The 23,447-nt window shown below is 46.3% G+C and overlaps 1 protein-coding gene across 2 annotated transcripts in view; it reads left to right on the forward strand.

Annotated features, from left to right (window-relative positions):
* The window catches only part of ASAP3 (ArfGAP with SH3 domain, ankyrin repeat and PH domain 3), a 398,324-nt gene that overhangs the window by 269,647 nt on the left and 105,230 nt on the right, over positions 1-23,447 (forward strand). For both annotated transcript variants that reach the window (XM_086957571.1, XM_086957572.1), the window contains 4 exons: positions 2,683-2,777; positions 3,444-3,624; positions 6,767-6,852; positions 13,329-13,444. In XM_086957571.1, the coding sequence (XP_086813697.1) occupies positions 2,683-2,777; positions 3,444-3,624; positions 6,767-6,852; positions 13,329-13,444 (478 nt within the window). The remainder of the gene's footprint in view (positions 1-2,682; positions 2,778-3,443; positions 3,625-6,766; positions 6,853-13,328; positions 13,445-23,447) is intronic.

Below are 23,447 nucleotides of genomic sequence, written 5' to 3' on the forward strand. Positions count from 1 at the left end.
CCCATGTAGTACCAGAAGCTTGTATAAACCTTGTTTAACTACTCAAAGCCAAGATGGCTGGATTGTCGACGCACGTTTTTAGTTTATGCACGGTCATTGAACCATTTTGCCCTTTCTGTGATTTAAAAAAAAAAAAAGTTTTCACAAACTTCTGAACACTCTCAGCAGACACCTTATGCTTCAAAGCAACCATCTGTGTAATCTTTCCTTAGACTCACTGAACATCTACAGCACCGTCCGTGGCAGCACATGCTTCACGCAGACACACAGAATAGTGAAACCGAGGTAGCAGGACAAGTGTTACGCACGCAAACACAGACACAAAAACAGCAAGGAGCGCTTAACAAACAGAGCTGGTACAGCACATGCAACAGTAGTACAGTCTTTCATTGTACTTACAGAAAATATATAGTGCAGGCAGTAGAAAAACAGCTTTCCCTAACATACAAAAGGTAGAGTACGGACAGATCATCACGGGCAGTGGAAACTGTCAGCCCGCCTTATGTACACAAAATGGAAGCATTACTTGCAGCAGCAAAGGAACACCCACCAATAAAGGACTAGTATGGGCAGACGCAGTGTAGCACAGACAGATGCAGAGCACAGAACAGGTGTAGTTTACCAGACCTTACTACAATCCATACAGCTGGGGTTCATTGAACCAGTCTTCCTTGAACAAAAAGTAGAGGCCATGTCATATTGCCCAAGCTGCCCTCATTGAAAGAGCAGATACAGCATAAGCAGCAGCACAGCAGGCCAGCAGGGATATGCAGAGCAGATAGAGCATGGGCAAGAAGCAGAGCATGGGCAAGAAGCAGGGCAGGGCAAGTAAATGCAGTGCTAGCTGCCCTACACCAAAATGTAAGCTATATTACACTCTTCATTTGCCTGCAGAAGAAGCACCATAAACAGCACAGCCAATGGTGAAAGCCCCCTTAAATACACACACATGGAATGTTGGAAGAAGTAAATCCCTCCAGAAAAAGAAGTGAAATACTGATTGTACATGCATGGGTAGTGGGTCATTGCAACTAGTAGGCCACCCTTCCCAAGCAAACAATGGCTGGGTTGGACAGCACAGGCAGTAGTGGAGGCTTTGTCCTGGGTCAGCAGGAACACAGGCAGCGTTACATACACTAACCTGCAGCTTCTCCCAGGGTCTGTGTTGCCTGTACTTCTCTGCCATCCAACTCGCGTGCAGTTGCAGCAGGTGGGCTGACAAAGAGAGCCATGTAGTCAGTGTAGCTTACCGCCACTCTTCCTGAGATCCTGAAGACCTACTCTGCCTTTGGCTTTAAATGCTAAACTTCCTCTACCTCAGGAGATCCATCCCTGGCTGAGTACAGAGATATACATTGCCCAGTGCAGCTGTATTTATTTTTATACGATTTCAAATTCGACACGCTTAGCTTCAAATCTGTTCTTGCTTGGAGGAAGGAAAGTTAAGAGACAGGCTGACAGGGAAAGGGGATATTATTAATCCCTACTACTAAGTACTACTGTCACCCAGCCTAGTACCACTGAGGGTTCATAACTGCAAGGGCACCGCTCACCCACCCAAGCACCACTTTTACACACACACACGCACCCCGCCCGACTAGTAGGCAGTATCCCACAGGGGTGCAGGTAATAAAAGGCCCATATGACTATTGATTAGCTGCAACCAAGATGGAGTTGTGCTCTGCCCTGGTCATATGGATTGTAGATACTCATTATAAATGGATTATCATTTTGTGTGTACCCCTTTCGCTTCCATGATAGTAGCACTCTGTTTGTGAACAACATCCTCTTGAGGGACCAGAGTTTGCTTCTGAGAAGCACTTAGTGGGAGGTATGATTCCTCTGAAGATCAGTCAGGCCATAGTGATCTCTTGAGCACGTATTCTTATTCAGATAGGCTGAGTCCATATTTCAGTATATATTCTGCATTATCCGCAGATCTGACATGCAGCAAATCTCTGTAGTGCTAGTAGGTAGGAACCATCTTTAGTCCCTATTCCAGAACAATCTGTAGCACAAGATCTGCAGACCTAATAATAGGCCCTCTCTATGAAATGAATGATGATGCAATTTCTTTAATTCATTGTCTGCAATACCCTCTAGACCATGCTGGTGAACACATCATCTTTTGCATAGATGGGCCAGAGCCATTTATTGAACAGGAGTGTCAAAGGACTCTTTGGAGTAGGTTGGTTAAATCCGTATTTAGTGCCACTAGGTGTGATCCATCAGCAGACTAGACAGTCTGGGGCCCTCACTCCATAGACTTGTCATCTGTGTAGCTGGTAAGCCATAATCTCTCCTCAGAGTGGATAGGGCATTGCCATCTCAAGAACTGGTAAGACAGAGCAAGTTCTAGAGATAGGATACCAAAGGCACCTTTTGTGCTAGTTGCTTCCTCTAGTGCACATAGACCAGGGCTCTCACTAGAGCCAATAGACCAAAGATATCTCTAGAGAAGATAGGCCAGATCCCTCTCTAGAGCTGGTAGGCCAGGGTCCTCTCTAGATTTGGTGATCCAGCGTAATCGCTGCCGCTGGTAGGTGGGTTCAGTTAGCAAGCAGACTGGTGCCTTATCCACTTACCTCTTGTGTGCTCTGAAAGTAAGTGAATGGAAAAAATGCACTGTTGCTGGTTGGGGCCATTTCTTCATAGCGCTGTTCGTCTCCATTGCTCCCATAGTTGGCTGTAAACATCGGGAACCAAAGGTTTAATGAGATCATGGAGGCCAAGCTGCCATCCCATGCCGGTGTGAAGCCTGTGCCCAGCAGTGACATGTGAGTACCAACGTAAAGGGGTGGGAGCATTGCAGGTGTTTGGAGTATTCCTGTGAGTGACACAGTGCCAAAATCTGTCCGAAGGATTAATATGAGCAATGTTAGAACAAATCAATACTGTGACAAAGTCGTCATCAGTAGGATTTTCAATTCATATGTTTATTTATTTGATTAATAAAGTGCTACAATATCTGCTACAGAGCGCTTGAATGGTAGTCAACTTTGAATGTTCAAAAAAGGAATAATAAAGGGTGTACAGGCAAATGTGGGGAAAGAGGTGACGGAGTTGGCATTTGTGAAAAAACAGCGGTAACTGTTCATTCATTCCTATTTTAAGCAATATTAGATAATAATATTAATTAATATTTGTAAAGCGCGAACATATCACCCCTTTAAGGGCTTCAAAGTGCTGGGGGCTGTCGGGATATTAAGTGAGCTATTGCCCAGAGTCACATGATGCTGAGCTGAGCTGCCGCCGGGGATCCAACTGTGTGCCCCCTGCTCCGGAGTCAGCCGCTCTATCTGCTGTGCCACACCTCTCCCTAAGACAATACTGTTTTTAGGTTCTTAAATTGAAGAAAGTTTGGGAAGCAGCAGAGGTATGGTTTAGGTATGTGAAAATATCCCACTTTCCTTCCTTCACTCCTTCACCATGTTCCCACACAGGAGTGCGAGAAAAGAGTACATTGTTGCCAAGTATGTGGATCGCAAGTTTGTTCGACATGGAAATGGGCAGGATCCACAGCTGGTCTGGGAAGCCATTCAAAGCCGAGATCTACTGTGCCTTTTGCAGGCCTTTGCAGAAGGATGGGACCTGTCAAAACCTCTCCCAGCGATGGACTCCCAGGTAATTATGCCCCCAGCTATTACACTGTGTATCACACTGACTGCTCACAGAAAAAACCCTTTGCTGTGAATAGCCGAGTGTAGTAGTAGTAAATTACTTTAGGAGGTTGGACCTCCAAATCGCAACCCCGTAGAACATAGCCTGGTACACTATTTCATTGAGAGTAGCCAGTTGTGGAACTTTTGTTTGTATTTATAAAAGAACATTCTACAAAGGGCTACACTGGAATGGCGACGGAATGCACGTTTGCAACTTTGAGTCTGCTGGGACCTAGGGTTAATCTAGAAGCGAGTGACGAAGAGAGGAAAGCTCTTCAGAGATACAAAATAAAATGACAAGGAGACTTATGGAGGACCGGTACATGAGTAGGGCATTCGAGATAGTAGTGTGGAGTAGTGTGGCTCACTGGTTAGAGGCGGCAGACCCGAGAGCAGAGGACGGCCCGGGACCAGGGTTCGATTCCCGGCGCGGCAGGTTTCTGGACCAGGATCAGCGGACTCGATAATTCTCTCGCCTCAGTGCCCACTCTGATCAGCGATCACACTCGGCAACTCTGGGCATTAGCTTGCCTCATCTTCACTAACGGCCCCACCAGACCGCCGGGGATGCCTGGTCTCACCCTGGAGATACCCATTAAGGGACCATCTCTCAGGGAAGCCAGGAAGGGTTTCACAGCGGTCGAAGCGCCTTGGGACCCTACGGGTAAGTAGTGCGCTATATAAATGCCAATACATTTACATAGAATCTTGGTGCGAGAGCCATGTAAAGGCTAATTAAACCATTAAGGCAGGTGCAAAGCTGGGAATGCATTTGAAGATAAAAGGTAGTAGAATTTGAGGACAGGTGAGATGCTCGTGGTAACTGAGATTCAATAGGAGTTAACATTTTTTGTTAAAGATGGACTGTTGAGAAGGAATAGTGGCAAGCAAAACTCGATGAGGACAGAGGAGAGGCCATATAGTGGGAAGGTAACGATCATGAATAAAACTAGAGGAAAAAAGGTATGCATAGGGCCAGTCTTGATGTACACTGTGAAGTTGAATGTAGCAAAAAGGACAAGATTCAGAATGGAAGGATAGGCAGGGCCTGCTTTAGCTATAGTGGCGCCCCATGCAACAGTGTTTGTTGGCGCCCTCCATTGACCTCTTTCTCTGTGGATTCCCTCACCACCAATCTTTAAACGTGCCCCTTAAGTCTCAATAACCTCTCTCTCTCTCTCATGCATTTTGTTTGTTTATATTGCCACTCACGCCAGTGTAAGGTGTCAGAGGACTTTACATCATACACACAAAACATAGAGACAGTGAATCATACGTGTGTAAATTAGTGTATAGGAAATGTTGCATACGACAGAGGACTACAAGGTGTAGGACTCACATGTGATCCATACTGGTAGACCGTACAGTTTAGGATTGCTTGGTCTGGAGAAGCATAAACTCAGAATTCAAAACGTAACACAATGGTTGGGGATTGCCTTTACCAATATGAATTGATTTCTGCCCAGATAAACCCATTTTACAACATTTGGATAATAACAGAGTGCAGAAAAAATCATATCTCTCTAACCTATACCTTGCAGTTTGCATGCAGCTTTTTGATGACACTTAATAGCTATTTGTTAAGTAACAAGTGGATCTCTCTGACAAAAGCAGTGACCCACTGATCCAGCTACATTATATGAATTTTGTGATCTGCATCATACACGTAATTTGCAGCAGGCATATCAACCCCCTGCGCTACCTTATGATGAATCAAAACTGCCACTAGACAAAACTCTGATTTCTCTCCAGAAAGAACATTAATCACTGGAGTTATTTTGACACTTTTATTGTTGCTTAAAAATTACTGGAGGCAGGTACGTGGCAGTAGGAGCTTTTTTAAAAAAAAATATTTGGTTTTATATAGAATACAATCACAACCACTGTTACAGGGTTAGCCCAGCTTGGGTAATAGTCGTTTACGCATTAGAGTATATATAGCTAGCCCCTTTAGAATGTTTTTTGAGAGAGAAAGAGGTGTAAGAGGAAAGGATAGACAAATTAGTGGTGAAGCTGAAGAGGAATAGGAAGGACAAGAGAAAGATATCGTCACTGTACATTAACATTGGCATCAGCTATGCATACTGCATTCCATCAGGCGCTAAACATAACATTTGCATCATCTATACATATTACGTTGCAACTGACAAACTTTCTGAATCTTTTAGACCTGATGTCAGGCCACTGGTGTTGCGGTAGGGATAGGGAGCAAACCCTTGGGCGGGGGTCGATTCGTTGTTTTTTTAAAATCAAAATGTACTTGAAAACACAGCCCCTCCTGAAGTCAGTGCCTGGTGCGGTGGCAATGGTCGCAAAGCCCTAGAGCTGGCCTTGCAGGATAGGCAAGTATCCAGTATGCCAGTGCGAGTTTGGAATTTGGTAGGAAGAGGATTCCTATTAGTACCAAGGGGTGAGAACAAGAGAACATGAAAGAATCTACTTAGGAGACATAGGCCCTCATTTTGATGTCTGTCTGAAAGCCTCTGATCTGAGGTCAGAGGATTTCCGACCAACATCTTCGGTTTCACTTTAGACCGCTGTATTACAATGATAACGGTTGGATGAGTAAACGGACTGGTCAGTCCGGCTGGATTTCAACAGGCTCAAGGAGCCCGTCGGACAGTTGGAACCTGCACATAATCATTTAAGGACGGCGTTTCCACAGGCTTTTCATGTCGGGCTTTCCAACATAAAAAGCCTTTTGCAAAGTGACTTTGAGGCCCCTAGCAGGGCCCCCTTCTCCCTGCGGCCTCTGGTTGGGAGTTGAGGGGGCATCTATGGTGGCCCTCTTTAAATGGGTGTCTAAACAAAGGAGGAGAAGACCAACGCCTTAGACAGTTTTGTACATGATCTAACGCTAGGTTTATTGGCTGATGAGACAAGCTTGTTTTGATCAAAGAAGGGTGTCCAGCCCTAGGTCCTGTTTTGTTTTTACAGAGAGCCTTTCAATAATTTTTCTGTCTCTGGGCCCTTCACAATAGGGAAACCGTCCATCCTTCCCTGATGTGTTCTAACCTCTGCGTCATGTATTTACTCTACAGTGTCTCTTTTAGTCATGGTATCCTGGTGACTTCAGCTGCTCTCGTCTTTTCTCTCCCTGGCAGGACCCTAGTGAGACTGCACTACATCTAGCGGTGCGTCTTGCAGATGAGGCCACGCTGCCGCTTGTCGACTTCATCATTCAAAATGGGTAAGGGAAGAAGGGACTGAGTGGCACTGGGCAAGTTCTGGTAAGATCTAGCTGGAAACTGGCGGGCTCTGGCAAGGACTACAGGGAAATATCTGCTAGCATTGGAGACTGGATGACTTGTGCTGTGAATGTGGTGATGTACATTGGACTGGTACGGTCAATTGGGAACTGAGACGGAGTAGCTGGAGGGGGGACTAAGTGGCTCTGATAAGATATAGCTGCAGACTGAGAGGCTCTGGCAAGGACTCGGACATGTGGGTTTTGGAAGTTGTGTTTTGGGGCAAAGTCTTGATGCTGCAGGGTAGGAACTGGAAAGTGTGGTAGTAGGATTGGGAGAGACGAAGAAGGGGCTAGGAAACATGGCAGAAAAACTAAAGAGGCAAGCAGGGACATTTAGATACATATCAGGCCATGGGAGGCACCGTTAATGGTCTGTGAAATGCAGCCCAGGGATTGGGAGACCTGGGCAAGCACTAAAACATAGAGAAATGTGAATGGTCCTCTGGAGAGTCAGATCTTTGATTGGTGCTGTAACACTTATGTTTGAGGCATATGTGCTTTAGATACACATGCTTTACACACTTATACCATCTAGTGTTGTGTCCGGATGTTTGCAAGTTGTTTTTCTTCGAAGAACTCTTTTCTAGTCATGAGGTAAGGTGACTCCTCTTTTCAGTGATAGTGGGCATGGGCATTGACTCCTTTGTTCGATTTATTTTTTTCGGCAATTGGGTATGGACGTTTATTGCTGTGCTCCAGTCCGAAACCGTTCCTCGGGTTTCCCTTGGCACGCAATCCTCTCTACCCTCAACTGTATTGTTTCTGTACGCATTTCTACTTCTCCACGTATCGTTTTGACATTGGAATCAACCTTTGATCGGAAAGCTTTCTGGATGGCCTTCGAGGCCTAACTGCGCCCGGTCAGCTCTCCGTCGATGGATCGGACTCTGTTTAAATTCTGTCCTCAGTGCCACAAGTATCTGCACACCGACGTACATGAAGTGTGCAAGTTGTGCTTATCTCCCAATCACAAAGAAGAAAACTGTGACGCTTGCAAATCGTTCCGGTCAAAAAAGGCTCTCAGCGACCATCTGGCTCGACATCAAGACATGTGCCGAAGAACTGCCACAGGAACAAGGTGACATGAGTAACAAAGACCTCTTGCCCCCACAAACACCGAAAAAACACAAGGCTTCAACACTACCTCCACCTTCTGGCCAGGGTTGGCACAGAGTCGACGTTTCCAACACCCTGCCTTAGGGCCCAGCTCCGAAACAGCCAGTCAAGCCTTCCAGCTCAGTACCCGGTCGCCAAAGTTTTCCTCGGAGCCGAAACCCTCCGGTTCGAAGCATAAGTCAAGCTCGGAGCCGAAATCCTCAGTGCCGAAACTCAAGCAACCTTCGGAGCCTAAACCTTCTATGCCAAAAAGTCAGCCTCCATCGGCACCGAAAACACCAGCACCGAAAACTTTTGCACCGAAACACAAAGAGCCAGCTTCAGATCCGTGCGTGGACACTTCCGTTCACACCAGATCCAAAGTAGAAGAGGCTACACATTAACCCACAGACTGGTCCTACGTACACAAAACCACCTCAAAAACGCAAGAGGAGGACATTTCTTACAAGATCGCCTTGAAGAAAAAATCAGTAGCTACAAGTCCTTTCCATCTTCTCTCACCTCCTTCAGCACCTCCGTCTCCACCTCAGAATCCTTTGCATATTACATCTAAGGATTCCCCACAATCACACCATGATTATGCAGAAGATGGGGGGTTGGATATCCCAATAGATCCACTGACAAATTACACAATTGATCCCCCAGGTGATACTGATCTAGACCTTTATCCAGCCAAACCATTTCTTCCAGACGACATTGCATTACACAAAGAATTCATTGCCAGGGCTTCCCATTACAATGGGTTTTGCTGCACAAAGAATCATTAGAAGAAGATTTTTTGTTTGAACTTTAGCTTCTACACACAGGTCATGCTGATGAGATTTTCAAAGACCCAGTCAGAGCACGCATCTTGACTCCTAGGGTGGATAAAAAATATAAAGCCTCTCCTACAGATCCTATATTTATAAAGAGACAATTACTGTTAGATTCCCTAGTAATATCTAAAGCTGGTACGCGTCGAATTCTCAAACGTCAGGGGATGCTCCTCCGCCAGATAAAGAGTCCAAATTAATTGATGCTTGTGGCAAACTCATAGCTGCTCAGGCTGCAGATCAATGGTTCATTGTAAATATGCATGGCCTCTTAGCCAGGTATGACAGGGCACTCTGGGACGAAATAGAGCAATTGCTCCAATATCTCCCAGAGGAGCATACGTCTATGGCAATGGACTTAGTAAATGAGGGTAAGCTCATTTCTTATTCCTCTATACTCTGCACTCTAGATGCCGCAGACACTGCACCTAGAGAAGTTACCACCAGCATTCTGATCAGTAGAAACTCTTGGTTAAGGATTTCAGGGTTTAAACCTGAAGTCCAGCAATCAATCCTTAACACACCCTTTGATAAAGAACACCTATTTGGTCCCAGCATCGACCAGGCATTGGCGAAAATGAAGAAAGACACAGAGGTAGCTAAATCTATGGGAGCACTCCAGCAGAGTCTCCTTTTGTCGCTCCTTTTACAGAGGAGGGTCAAAAACACCATCCCCAGATCAACAAACCTCCACTTATAAAGGTAACAACAAGTCCTCCCCCTCCAGAAGTTTTTTTTAGGTTACTCCCCTTCCCCCAGCAAACAGAGGCTTGCCAAAGCTTCCCCCGATTACAGCACACCTATCGGGGGAAGACATCAACATTTTCTCCTGGTTTGGCAGTCTATAACATCAGACTAATGGGTGCTTGGAATTATCAAACATGGTTATTGCCTGGAGCTTACCAGCATTATACCCCAAGCATTCCACCTCGGTCTCACAAGTTGTCTCCATAACACATATTTTTATGAAACAAGAGGTCCAGTCCCTCTTACTAAAGGGAATAATAGCACTGGTTCCAATACAGTACCAGAGCTCAGGGGTGTACTCTCTGTACTTTCTCATGCCCAAACAGGATGGTTCCCTAAGACCTATCCTGGATCTCAGAAAGCTAAACTGTTATATATTGTCAGAACACTTTCACATGGTGACACTTCAACAGGTACTCCCACTTTTACAAAGAGCAGACTTTGTGTCTACCTTAGATTTAAAGTACGTGTATTTTCACGTTCCAATTCATCTGGCTCATCGCAAATACCTCAGATTTGTGATAGTGGGCAAACATTACCAACTCAAGGTGCTTCCCTTTGGAGAGACTACAGCTCCCAGAGTTTTTACCAAATTTCTGGCAGTAGTCGCTGCTCATCTCAGAAGACAACAAATTCACGTTTTTCCCTATTTAGACGACTGGTTTATCAAAGCCAGATCTCAACAGAACTGTCTACAACACACACAGATCACAATAGATCTACTTCATCACCTGGGGTTCACCATCAATGCTCAAAAATCTCAGCTGCATCCATCACAGTTGCTGTCTTACTTAGGAGCCAGTCTAGACACAGTCAAAGCTCTAGCTTCTCCCACTGCAGCCTGAATTTGCAATATTCAGGCTATGATTCTACAGTTTCAACTCAACCGAGCTTTAACAGCCAGAGTGTACATGAAACTTATGGGAATGATGGTGTATTGCCTCACAATTGTACCCCTTGCAAGGCTTCCCATGCACCCCCTACACGAGTGCTTAGCATGTCTGTGGAATCAGTCACAGGGTCAATTAACCAATCCACTGTTGGTAGACGGCTGTACCCATCGCTCTCTGCAGTGGTGGAACCCACAAAACTTATCAGCAGGGCGGCCTTTCATCGATTCTATTTCACAGATCGTGCTCACAGCAGACACATCTCATCATTTACTTAGAACTTTTAGCAATTGTTCTGACACTTAAAGCTTTTCAAACTCCCCTCATCACCAACACTGTCCAATCCGAACGGACAACATGTCAGAAATGTATTATGTGAAAAAGCAAGGGGGGACACACACTCTCCAACTGTCAACACTTGCTCAAGCCATCTGGAAGTGGGCAATCCATCACAAAATGTATCTTCTGGCAGAACATCTTCCAGGAGTAAACAATCAAATTGCCGACCTCCTCAGCAGAAGGAGACCGCAAATCCATGAGTGGGAACTTCATCCCCAAGTTCTCCTTCCCTATTTTCAACAATGGGGCTTTCCACAAATAGACCTGTTCACCACAGTCGAAAACTCAAAATGCCCAAGCTTCAGCTCCAAGTTCCGACACCCGCTCTCAAAGGGCAATGCCCTATGGATGAACTCGTCAGCGATATTTGCCTACGCTTTTCCGCCTCACCCGCTCATTCCATGTGCGGTTTGCAAATTCAGGCAAACATCCCTCACACTAGTTCTAGTAGCTCCCACATGCGCCTGTCAACAATGGTACACCACCCTGTTGGAGCTGTCAATAGTTCCACATACAAAATCTACACCTTACCTCCACTCTCCCCACCCAGAACCATGGAGAAATCGGAGATCCAAAACCCAAGGAACTAAATCTAGCAATGTGGCTCCTGAAGTCATAGAGTTTGGTTATTTAAATTTACCACATGACTGTATGAATATTCTTAAAGAAGCAAGAAGGCCTACCACCAGAGCTTCCTAAGCAGCACAATGGAAAAGATTTGTTTGATACTGCAATAAGAACAAAATCAATCCTTTAGATGCTTCCATTCAAAACAGTATCTGTTACATTTAAAGCAAACAGGACTAGTGGATATGTCTATTTGTTTGCACCTTACAGCAGTAGCTGCCTACTTGCAAAGTGGGCAACATCTATCACTATTCAGAGTTCCAGTAATTAAAGCTTTCATGGAAGGCTTACAAAGAGTAATACCACCACAGATTTCTCCTGCTCAAGTGTGGATCTCAACATTGTTCTCACAAGGCTCATGGGTCCACTTTTTGAACAACCACTGCACAAGTGCAATGTGCAATTCCTCTCATGGAAAGGTGCTTTCCTCATTGCAATCACATCACTGAGGAGAATTGGTGAGCTTAAGGCATTAACTTTAGAAGAACCCTTCTTTCAGCTACACAAAGACAGGATAGTTCTCCACACCAACGCTAAATTCCTTCCCAAAGTTGTTTCTGCCTTTCACATAAACCAATCGGTTGAGTTACCAGTTTTTTTCCTCAACCTGACTCTGTAGCAGAATGCTCTCTTCACGTGCTTCAAGTTAAAAGAGCTTTACTCTACTACATAGATAGACAACTGATTGTTGCATTTGCTCCACTCCACCAAGGCAATCCTATCTCTAAATCTGGTATTGCCAGATGGATTGTTAAATGCATTCAAACATGGTATGCTAAAATAACTTTAACTATTCCCCTAGAGCGCATTCCACTTGCAAAATAGGGGCTTCTGTGGCCTTTTTAGTTAACATTCTGCTAGCTGACATATGTAAGGCAGCTGCATGGTCTACACCACACACATTTACCAAACACTATTGCATAGATGTGTTATCATGTCAACAAGCTAATGTAGGCCAAGCAGTACTTAAAACACTGTTCTAAACAACTGCAACACCTACAGGTTAGCCACCACTTTGGGAGTATACTGCTTTATAGTCTATGCAAAGCATGTGTTTCTACAGCACACTTGTCTTAGAACGGATAACGTTACTTACCCAGTAAGAATCTGTTCTTGGCATGCAGAGCTGTAGATTCACATGCCCCCACCCGCCTACCCAAGTACCTATAGTTGCAGTTCTTCATTATATTTATATGCATGGACATCTATAGACTACACTTTTTTACTCCATTATCACCCTCTTGCGGGAAAACAATCTAACAATGGAGTTGATGCCCATGCGCACTATCACCGAAAGGAGTCGTCAACTTACATCGTGACTGGGAAAGACTCCTTCGAAGAAAAACAACTTGCATACATCGGGACCCAACTATAGATGGCAGGAGTATGCAAAGAACAGATGCTTACTGGGTAAATAACATTATCCTTTCTTGTCTATATTTAGAAAGATAGTTGTTTTTCAGTGACCATCTTAAAATGTTTATTATATTCATGAAATTATAAATTATCCTTACCACAGCTTTAAAAAAACTGTTTCTGCGCAAATGTAGCAAGTACTGGAAGAGCCAGATAAATACATTGGAGAAATGGTGCCAGGGGTCGGAGAGATGATGCAGAGACCTGAGGAAAGGACAGGGCTGCTCTTTTCAGGGAACGCCAGGTACATGGTAGGGTAAAGGAGAGGTGATACAGGAATTGGACGCATTGGGCAATAGACTGAGAGAAATAGGACTTGGACTGGTATACACGATGCTACAATGGAAATGACAGATTAGTCAATTAAAGCTGTGCTGGAGATTATGGGGTGCTGGACAAAGGCAGGGTGACATGGGTATTTTCATTCATGAAGGGTTGGCTAGTTACATACTTCTCTTTCCCTGCACAGGGGGAATCTGGACCGCAGGACAACAGACGGGCACACAGCTCTGCATTACAGCATCCTTTACAACCAGCCCAACTGCCTGAAGCTGCTGCTGAAGGGAAAGGCCTCCTTCACTATTGGTAGGTGTCCGCATCACCAGGGCACTCAGTTGCTGCCATAGGAGGTGTCATATCCTTACTCATAAAGTAAAACTCGAAAGTTAGGGCTTGATGTGTTTTTATTAGTAATTATTACTACAAATGCCATGCTGTGGTAATATTATGAAGAGGCGTAGGTGGCTTATTTACAGGAACCGCCTCAAACGTCTTCTGAAAGTGGGTGATTAGATTAGGGATCCAGTCCCCATTAAAGGGTTGGCTTGGTTTGGTCAGGACATAACTCTGTTACCAGAATGCGTTTATTCTTCTCCATTCCCTTTCGGCTTTATCATCATGTTTCTTGGTTGAAAGTGTAAATGGATTTCCTCATCCCTTCTTTCTTTGACTGATATTTTTCTTTCTGAGGTCTCTTATCTTGAACCTCACCTCTACTGTTCGAACTGCTTTTTATTTTGGACCGCAAGACTCAGCGTTGACTCTTGTGAGTTTCTTTGCTTTAATCTATGGCCATTGGGACCACCCTGGCTGCCTAAGCCCCCTGTGAAATGTTTTATCACGGGGAATTCCAGAGCTTTGTTTTATAATTTTATCATGCACAGAATCATCCAAGCTAATTCAATATAGGCATTTCCAATAGAACGTGCCATAACCAAACTGCAAGCTATGGAATGGTGATACTGCTGAACATGATTTACAAATTCCTTCCCAAAAACACAAAAACAAATCTCAGATTACAAAATCAGTTGCGTAGACGGTGCCTCAAAACACAATCACATTCCTTTGATTTGGAAGGAGACCTTTCTTGATCTAATTAAAAAGGTTGACTCTGGCTCCCCTACTGATTGTTGTCCCCCTCACATTCTTCGAGAAGCTTTTTCTATATGTCCTGATCCCCCCTCTCTCGTTTCTTAGCAAAATCACTTAATCTCGGTATCGTTCCTGAGGAATTTAAAAGTGCGGAAATCATCCCCATTCTGAAGAAACCGGGTGCGGACCCGTCAGTGTTTAGTAATTACCACATATGTGGCCAATTGTCTTAGCTCATTTATCGAACACGATCAGATCTTGGATTCCCATCAGGTTGGTTTTAGACCTGTCCTTTATACGGAATCTGTTATACTTACTGTTATGGATGAACTAAGAAGAGGAGCTGAAAATGTGTACCCCCCAGGCCCTGGTCCTTTTGGATTTATCAGCAGCCTTCGACACGGTTGATCATAATATTCTGATTGACCGTGTCAGAAGTGCGAGGATCCAGGGGCTGGCGTTGAGATGACTTTCCTCCTTCCTCAGTAACCACTTCCAAGCAGTGTGGCTGGCTAATTTCTCTTCCAGCAAGAGGGAACTGACTTGTGGGGCCCCTCAGGGCTCTTCACTTTCTCCCCTACTTTTTAATTTGTACCTGCTCCCGCTAATTCGATCCTTGAGAGAACAAGCATTGGAAATGCAATAGGTCTCGCATTCGGAAAGTTTGAGCTATTGGTCTTATAAATGACCTTTTTTTTATTTATGTTTTGTTTTTTAAAATAGCCAAAATAATAGCTTTATCATTTACAATGCCAATAGTTATAACTTTTGCAAATGTGACACCTATAGCATTTGTAATGCAACATGTTTTGTATTTACGTGACTTAGATGTATTGATATTACAAATAACAATGGTTTTTGATTTATTTAAATAATTAATATTTTAATCATTTATTTAATTTGTAATGACAATAGCTTAAACTTTTGTAATTAACTTTTGTGAAGATTATGTTCAGTGTTTTTTATTGTGACGAAAATTCAAGAACAGAAGTGAAATATTAACATTTTTAAAAACAGCTTGAAACATTGAAAGAATATATTCGAACCAGTGATGCTGTAGTGGTGCTGAGTGATGCTGTTGTTGCGCTGAGTGATGCTGTTGTTGCGCTGAGTGATGCTGTTGTTGCGCTGAGTGATGCTGTGGTTGCGCTGAGTGATGCTGTGGTTGCGCTGAGTGATGCTGTGGTTGCGCTGAGTGATGCTGTGGTTGCGCTGAGTGATGCTGTGGTTGCGCTGAGTGATGCTGTGGTTGCGCTGAGTGATGCTGTGGTTGCGCTGAGTGATGCTGTGGTTGCGCTGAGTGATGCTGTGGTTGCGCTGAGTAATGCTGTGGTTGCGCTGAGTGATGCTGTGGTGGTGCTGAGTGATGTTGTGGTGGTGCTGAGTGACGCTGGGGTGGCGCTGAGTGATAATGTGGTGGTGCTGAGTGATGCTGGGGTAGCGCTGAGTGATGATGTGGTGATGCTGAGTGGTGCTCTGGTGGTGCTGAGTGATGCGGAGTGATGATGTGGTGATGGAGAGTGGTGCTGAGTGATGCTGTGGTGTTGCCGATTGATGCTGTGGTGTTGCCGATTGATGCTGTGGTAGTGCTGAGTGGTGCTGAGTGGTGTTGTGGTGGTGCTGAGTGGTGCTGTGGTGGTGCTGTGGTGGTGCTGAGTGATGCTGTGGTGGTGCTGAGTGATGCTGTGGTGGTGCTGAGTGATGCTGTGGTGGTGCTGAGTGGTGCTGTGGTGGTGCTGAGTGCTGCTGAGTGGTGCTGCTGAGTGCTGCTGAGTGCTGCTGTGGTGGTGCTGTGGTGGTGCTGTGGTGGTGCTGAGTGGTGCTGAGTGGTGCTGTGGTAGTGCTGAGTGATGCTGTGGTGTTGCCGATTGATGCTGTGGTGTTGCCGATTGATGCTGTGGTAGTGCTGAGTGGTGCTGAGTGGTGCTGTGGTGGTGCTGAGTGGTGCTGCTGGGGTGGTGCTGAGTGATGCTGTGGTGGTGCTGAGTGATGCTGTGGTGGTGCTGAGTGATGCTGTGGTGGTGCTGTGGTGGTGCTGTGGTGGTGCTGTGGTGGTGCTGTGGTGGTGCTGTGGTGGTGCTGTGGTGGTGCTGTGGTGGTGCTGAGTGGTGCTGAGTGGTGCTGAGTGGTGCTGTGGTGGTGCTGAGTGGTGCTGTGGTGGTGCTGAGTGGGAGATGGGGAGAGGGAGAAAAAGGAGAGCAGGGAGAGGGAGAGGGTAAAGAGAGGGAGAGAGGAGAGAGGGGGGGAGAGAGAAGGGAGAGGAGAGAGACGGAGACGGGGAGAGAGGAGAGGGAAGAGAGGGAAAAGGAGAGAGGGAAGTGAGGGAAAGGGAGAGAGGGTAGAGGGAGGGTAAGAAGAGAGGGGGAGGACGAGAGTGAAGGACGGAGGGGAGGGAGAGAGAGAGGAGAGCAGGCAGAGGGGGAGATGGGGAGAGGGAGAACAAGCATTAGCATGGCCAATAGGGCTTGCTTTTGGGACCTTCTAAGTATTTATTTATGCAGTATAATATCCTTTGTGCAACTACATCAACTGTTGCGGGGCTAAACTCTTATAAGGTCCCAAATGGGAAACATATTGGTTATGCCAATGCTTTGTGTGGTTGTGTGTGTGTAGTTGTGTGTGTGTGGTTGTGTGCGTGGTTGTGTGTTTGTGGCCTGCGTGTGTGGTTGTGTATGTGTCTTTGGGTGGTCGTTGTGTGTGTGGTTGTGTGTGTGCTTTTGGTTGTGTGTGTGTGTGTCGTGTGTGTCTGATTGTGTGGTTGTGTTTGTGGTTGTGTGTGTGGTTGTCTGTGTGTGTGTGGTTGTATGTGTGGTTGTGGTTGTGTATGTGGTTGTGGTTGTGCGTCAGTGGCCGGCTCATCAGGAAAACGTTTTCTCCCTGCATTTTTTAATAAGAAATTAAAGACCGGATAAATCTATAAATCAAAATAAAATCAAGTGGCAAAAATGGTATTACATTGTTTAAATGTCACTACTTCATCATTGCCCCAACACACCTGAGAAATCTAAACTCAACAGAACATTTATTAAAATGCAGAGCTACCAATTTGCTTCAAACCATATTCAGCACTTATTGCACCAATTACTTGCAAACGGTAGTTAGGAAAGTGAAAGAGGCATGCTAATGAAATTTAATGAAATATTTAGCAGGACCCGATCTTAACCCATTTGTGAGCAATACCACTGTTAACTAATCCAACATCAGACACCCTCTGTAGGGTAGAGAAGAATAGAAACGTAATGCAGTAAAGGACTGTAAAATACTCTATAAATGCACGCAACTGTAACTGAAAGAACCCAAATACAATTTTATTTAGCATCAAATGCTCACCACCACCTGAACAGGAGTGTACTTTAGCAAGAGAGCTGGTGTGCCCTGGCTACTGCACCACTCCTTTATTTTTATATGTATGTTTGATAACAAACATGCATCGAGGCTTTCAAGAGTACTTCCATTCGAGATACTCTCACAGCACAAATGCCCAGTAAAATAAAATAACTGGATGCCAATTCAGATAAAGTACAATGCAAAAGGCCACTGATTCATCTACCTACCGTTAGATGGAGACGGGACTGTCAAACGTATTCCACTGGGAATAGGCACATATCCCAATACACTCTTGATATCATGCTAAAGGGAAAACATGCAAAACAGATAGCAAGTCACACTAGAAGAACAAACTAGTTTATTTCGACCGACAAAGCCTTTGTTATGCAACCTGTTGCCTTTGTAAACAAGGCAGGGCGTGTCTATGAGCAGCTTAGAGGAACATTTTCCTATAACCAGTAACCCTAAAATGATGCTCAAACATCCAAACTAGGCTATACCTAAAATCAGTCACCCTTAACAGCCAAGAACGGTTATTAATGGACACATCGAACGGACATATCAATATAATAAAAGGTACAGTAGGTGTCAAACCAAATGATTGTTCCTATTCAATTTAGCCTTTGGTTTACATTAATCCAAATACGCACTAGTTAAGGAGTCATGCCACAATCACGTAAAACAAAAAATATAGTTTTGTACCAAAGGTCATTGACCAGTAAATGGCCGCGAGCAAATAGAGAAGCTGCATTGTTATACTGCAACTAAAAAGGAAAGCTAGTAAGCTGAATGTGTCGCCGGTCGCATGCACAAATGCAGTGTTGGGTGGGGGGGGGGGGGCGGCAATGAACCTGGATGTGCAGCGCAAGTTGAGTAACGTACGTCAACGCCGATCTATCCCTGAACGTGCTTAGATGTCAGAACGGCTGTGGCTCCCACTGCCACGTTACCAGAGCACGAGGGGCTGTTACCAATGAAAACACACGAAAATCCGTCAATCATACAGAGAGCGGACGGCCTGAAAGTTTCTTTCCACTGCGGAGCCGAGCAGCGTGCCCCAGGCCCTCTGTTATTACCGTCAATGAATGGGCCGCAGTCAAATTAGAACTGCCATTTTAGGTTACGGGTTAGAGAGCTTCTGTGTGGAAGGAAATACATACTGCAACACAACCGGATTGCGTGTTTTCAATGTTGCGATTATTTTACGTTTTCACACATATGAACGGAGAGAGATGTAGGTCTGGGAGAACAGGGACGTGGGACCGTGCTGAACAGCCCCTTGTCTTGAGTCACCCATACTGCGGCAAGGCAGGCAATTCAGCTTTACGAACACACATTTACGGGTTTCACTAACTGAAAAGTAAATAAATCTCCCTATTTCTAATCTGAAAGTGCTCGTATTGGGCAGGCACTTTAAATAACGACCATCAACTCGTACAGGAATGAGCCCTTAAGGAAAATATACTGGGTTTTGTTTGGAGGAGTCCGGCTGGGAAAAGGTAGAAGCCAAATGCTGCTTCTTTCTGCCTTTGTCCGTGAATAATTAGGGGATGAGCGCATGCTGGCAGGCAGGCAGGGGAGGAGGGGGCGGAGCGGGGTGTGGGAGGAGTGCGGCTGAGGGAACAGGCAGGCAGGCAGGGGAGGGGGCGGAGCGGGGGTGTGGGAGGAGTGCGGCTGAGGGAACAGACGGCGATTTGGTGCTGTGCACGCGCAAACCGCACGGGCACAGCACCAAATCACCAGTTGGGTAAACTCTGTTTAAAGCCCTATAGTCTCGCTCTGCTCAATGCGCATGCGCATTGAGAGGGGAGACCTAAAAAAGGATTGTGACTTTCAACTATGCTAACGACCTCCATTTGGTGTTTGAAATCAATTTGTCCGCATCGTCAGTCACCCACTTTCAATCCACCATGATTTTTTATCAGGAATTGGATGAATCATAACCAACTCAAGCTCAACCCTGACAAAACCGAGCTGATTCTTACAGGTGGCTCCTCTAACCCATGGCATTTTAACTTCTGGCCAACATCCCTAGGTAACCCTCCGAAGCCTGCAGACTCTGCAAAAAGCTTAGGCATCATGGTTTCTAATGATCTGTCAATGAATGCCCAAATAAGCTCAGTAGTTTCTGCTAGTTTCTTCCAATTACCGAGAATAAGGAAGATCAGTAGATTTTTGTCTATGGAGGCTCTGACCTTCGTTATCCTAGTCTTGGTGATTTCCCGATTGGATTATGCCAATGCCCTATACTGTGACATTCCGGCTTATCAACTCAGACGCCATGCTGTGGTAATATTATGAAGAGGCGTCTTTAGGTGGCTTATTTACAGGAACCGCCTCAAACGTCTTCTGAAAGTGGGTGATTAGATTAGGGATCCAGTATCTGGCCCGGTGCCTCCGTGGGGGAGCCCAGTGTTGCGGAGGCCTGCCTACAGGAACCACTGCTGACCGGGGCATAAACCCCGCCCGGAACTGTGGAGAGCGGGCAACAATCCTGGACGGCTGACCCGGAGGGCTAAGGGAGGCGTAAACTATCGGCCTCGCAGGAGCGGGGAGCTCCCAAGTCAACGTTTCACATTTGAAGGGCCCCGGAGTGCTGGATCCAGAGGTGAGGAGAAGGAGGCCGACGATACTGAGGAGGGGGGGCTATTCCATTCTTCCCGCCCCCCCCCCATATTGAGGAGGCAACCACCCAAAGAGGAGCGCAGCGGATATTACAGGCTACGCTTGGGAGAATCCCCTCCCACGATACGCGGTGGTGCACCCCGAGGGGCTGAAGACCCGACCCCTTGCCAGGCAGTACCGTAAGAGCGAATAGGTGGCCCTGAGAAGGCGGAGTGTGGTTTTGGGGCCTAGGTCACATGGAGACATGGTTGGAGTGGGGCGGAAGACCATAGCAGCGGCCCCTTCGCTGGAAATTACGCTGGGCCCTACGGGCTGGTGGGACAGAGCTTACAAAGTGGCGCGTAGAGGTGTCGTGCCCCGCGGAATAGCTCCGGCTACAGGACCTGTGCTGGACAGCATGCATACGAAAGGAGTGGAGAATCCTTGATATACCTGGCCATGCACCGGAAGGGGGCAAAGATGCTGGAGTGCCGGGATGGCCTGGCCGCTGTGCAGCAGACTCAGGACGCCGAGGATGGAGGGGCTATGTCGGGGAATGCTGAGCTGAACCCTGTCGGAGAACAAAAAACTGATAAACTGGACTTGATCCTAAAAGAAATTAGGGATTCCAGGTCAGCAATTGAGATGCAACTTGGGGCCCTTACCACCAACCTCTCCCTGCTTAAAGCAGACCATAACAAACTGGCTGACACGGTTAAGGACCAGGGCCGGGTGATGGCAGATCTCACCCCGACGGTGGCAGATCATACTACCCCTATCCAGGAGTTGCAACAGCAGGCTGCCTCCTTAGTGGACCGTGTGGAGGATGCGGAGGGCCGGAATTTGACGCAATAATTTATTTATTTATTTATTTATTTATTTATTTATTTAATTTATTTATTTATTTTATTTAAGGTTTTTATAGAGCGCGTAATCACCCGAGAGTATCTCAGCGCTATACCTAGTAATCAAGAGGAGACATAGTACATGAGATTTGGAGGGTTTAGGGGAAGAGAAGGGTTTTGAGCGATTTCCTGAAACGGAGGAGGTTGGGTTCTGTTCTTAGTTTCAGAGGAAGCACATTCCATTGTTTCGCTGTGTGCACCGAGAAGCGGCGACCTCCTGCGCGGGCTTTCTTCACTCTGGGTACCACTATGAGGTTTTCGTGGTCCGATCGGAGCGCTCTGGACGGTCTGTAGGGGGTGATGCAGTTTTTGAGGATTGGGGGACCTTCGTTGTGGAGCAGTTTGTGGGCCAGGCAGAGGGCCTTGAACACCACTCTTTCCCTGACTGGCAACCAGTGCAGCTTCATCAAGGCGGGTTTCGCTGATGCTCTGGCCGGGGTGTCCGTGAGCATCCGGGCAGCGGCGTTCTGAATTTTCTGTAGGATATGAAAGGTTGCTTCGGGGGCTCCCAGATAAATGGCGTTACTGTAGTCCAACCTGGACACAATCAGCGTCATCCGCGTCATTAACCTTCCGGAACGTTGTGAGGGGACTCACGCAGAGGACTTCATGGAACAATGGTTCTGAGACCACATCGCCATGGACGGCCTGTCGCCACACTTCTGTGTGGAAAGAGGACACTGCGTCACCACTGGCAGGCCTAGACCGGGCCTCCGGCCCTGCCCTTTGATCGTACGGATATTAAGTTATCGGGACAGGGATGTCCTTCTGCAAAAGGCGAGAGAGAAATCCCTAATACAATTTGGGAACCGTCGAATATCGCTACACCCGGACTATACCAACGTGGTGCAAAAACAAAGATCTTCATATCTGGAGGTGAAAAGGAAACTCCAAAAGGCCAAGTTGAAGTATGCACTGCTATTCCCGGCTCGCCTAGAGATAGTGTATGATAAAAAAACGCATTTCTTCGAAAGTCTCGCGGATGTGGAGGAGTGGCTGGAAGTGATGGGCATTGATGGCAGCCAGGTGGCAACTCAAGATACATCTGCTAGCGGATCGATGAAGAGGTTCAGGACAAAAAGACGGAGGCTCGCCTGTCTCGGGACGAGGCTGGGATGACACGGACCTCCACGGGAACAGCAGAAGGAAGAGCAGCTGGGAGCTGTTGCACTAGTGGGCAACTTCCGGGAAGATCAGGAGAAGATCAGTACAGACACTGACACCAGTACGATTCACTGAGACTCGGACCACAGCGAGATTTTATTCCCAATTGTTACACCTAGGGCGGCGGACGATATGCTGGACAATTGAGAGACCAAGAGACACGGCCCGAAGTAGATGGATCACCCGAAGAATTTGATATCCTTTTGTGACATTTGGCTGATGTTTTTCATTATGGCATGCGGGGAGGTACCGGGGGGACTGGGGAACTGCATTTCCTTTTGATGCATGGAATGAGGTCTAGAGGGGATCCGATTCACTGCTGACTGGGAGTTGGGAGCGGAGCCAGTTTGGATTGCTATACCCCGATGGATCCTTTTGTCCCCCTGTCAGGGTCCTCCAGAGAGTGCCTGAGAATAAGTTCCTGATTAGTACCCCCGGGTTGTTTATTTATTTATTTTATTTAATGGTTTTGTAAAGCGCTTAGTAACTCAGAGAGCATCCCAGCGCTGACCTGCTTCTCCAGGGGTTTCTGCCGTCTGATGAGATTATGTACAGCCAGCCGCATCCGGCAGGACAGTTAGGATGAAGAGAACAGTGCTTGGCCACCCCCCCAAAGGCGGATGCACCTGTGTTTGGATTGTTATGCTTCAAATTTTCTCCTTCGGCTCAGCAATGTTAATATGCTGCGCCAAGTTAGTTTTGACATTGGGAGGGAAAGACTACGTCTCCTGGCTACCATTTCTATTACGTCTTAGAGAGGGCATTGTAACACTTGGGTCTTACAACTTAGCTACCTGGAATGTGCGTGGGCTGGGTGCACTAGAAAAAAGACACCGGATTCACGCATTTCTACTACAGCACCACACACAGATCGCATTCTTGCAGGAGTCTCACCTAACAACCTCCGAAGCTCATACACTAAGGAAAAGATGGAAGGCTCTATCTATTCCACGTCCTACTCCGCCTTTTCCAGGGGGGCAACCATATGGGTTCACCACGGGGCACCCTTTGTAGAGTTAGAGCGGAAGGTGGATGATCAGGAAAGGTACACTGGATGGCACAATACTGGTTCTTGGTAGTATTTACGCCCGAACCTTGACCAAGATACATTTCTTTGTAAGGTGGGACGGGCGTTATCTGAATGGGTGGATCTCCCCTGGATTCTGGGTGGTGACTGGAACATGATGCTGGATGTGGGTTTGGACAGGTCGCCCCCC

Source organism: Lissotriton vulgaris, chromosome 2_1 (assembly GCF_964263255.1).
Source record: "Lissotriton vulgaris chromosome 2_1, aLisVul1.2, whole genome shotgun sequence".
Taxonomy (NCBI): Eukaryota; Metazoa; Chordata; class Amphibia; order Caudata; family Salamandridae; genus Lissotriton; species Lissotriton vulgaris.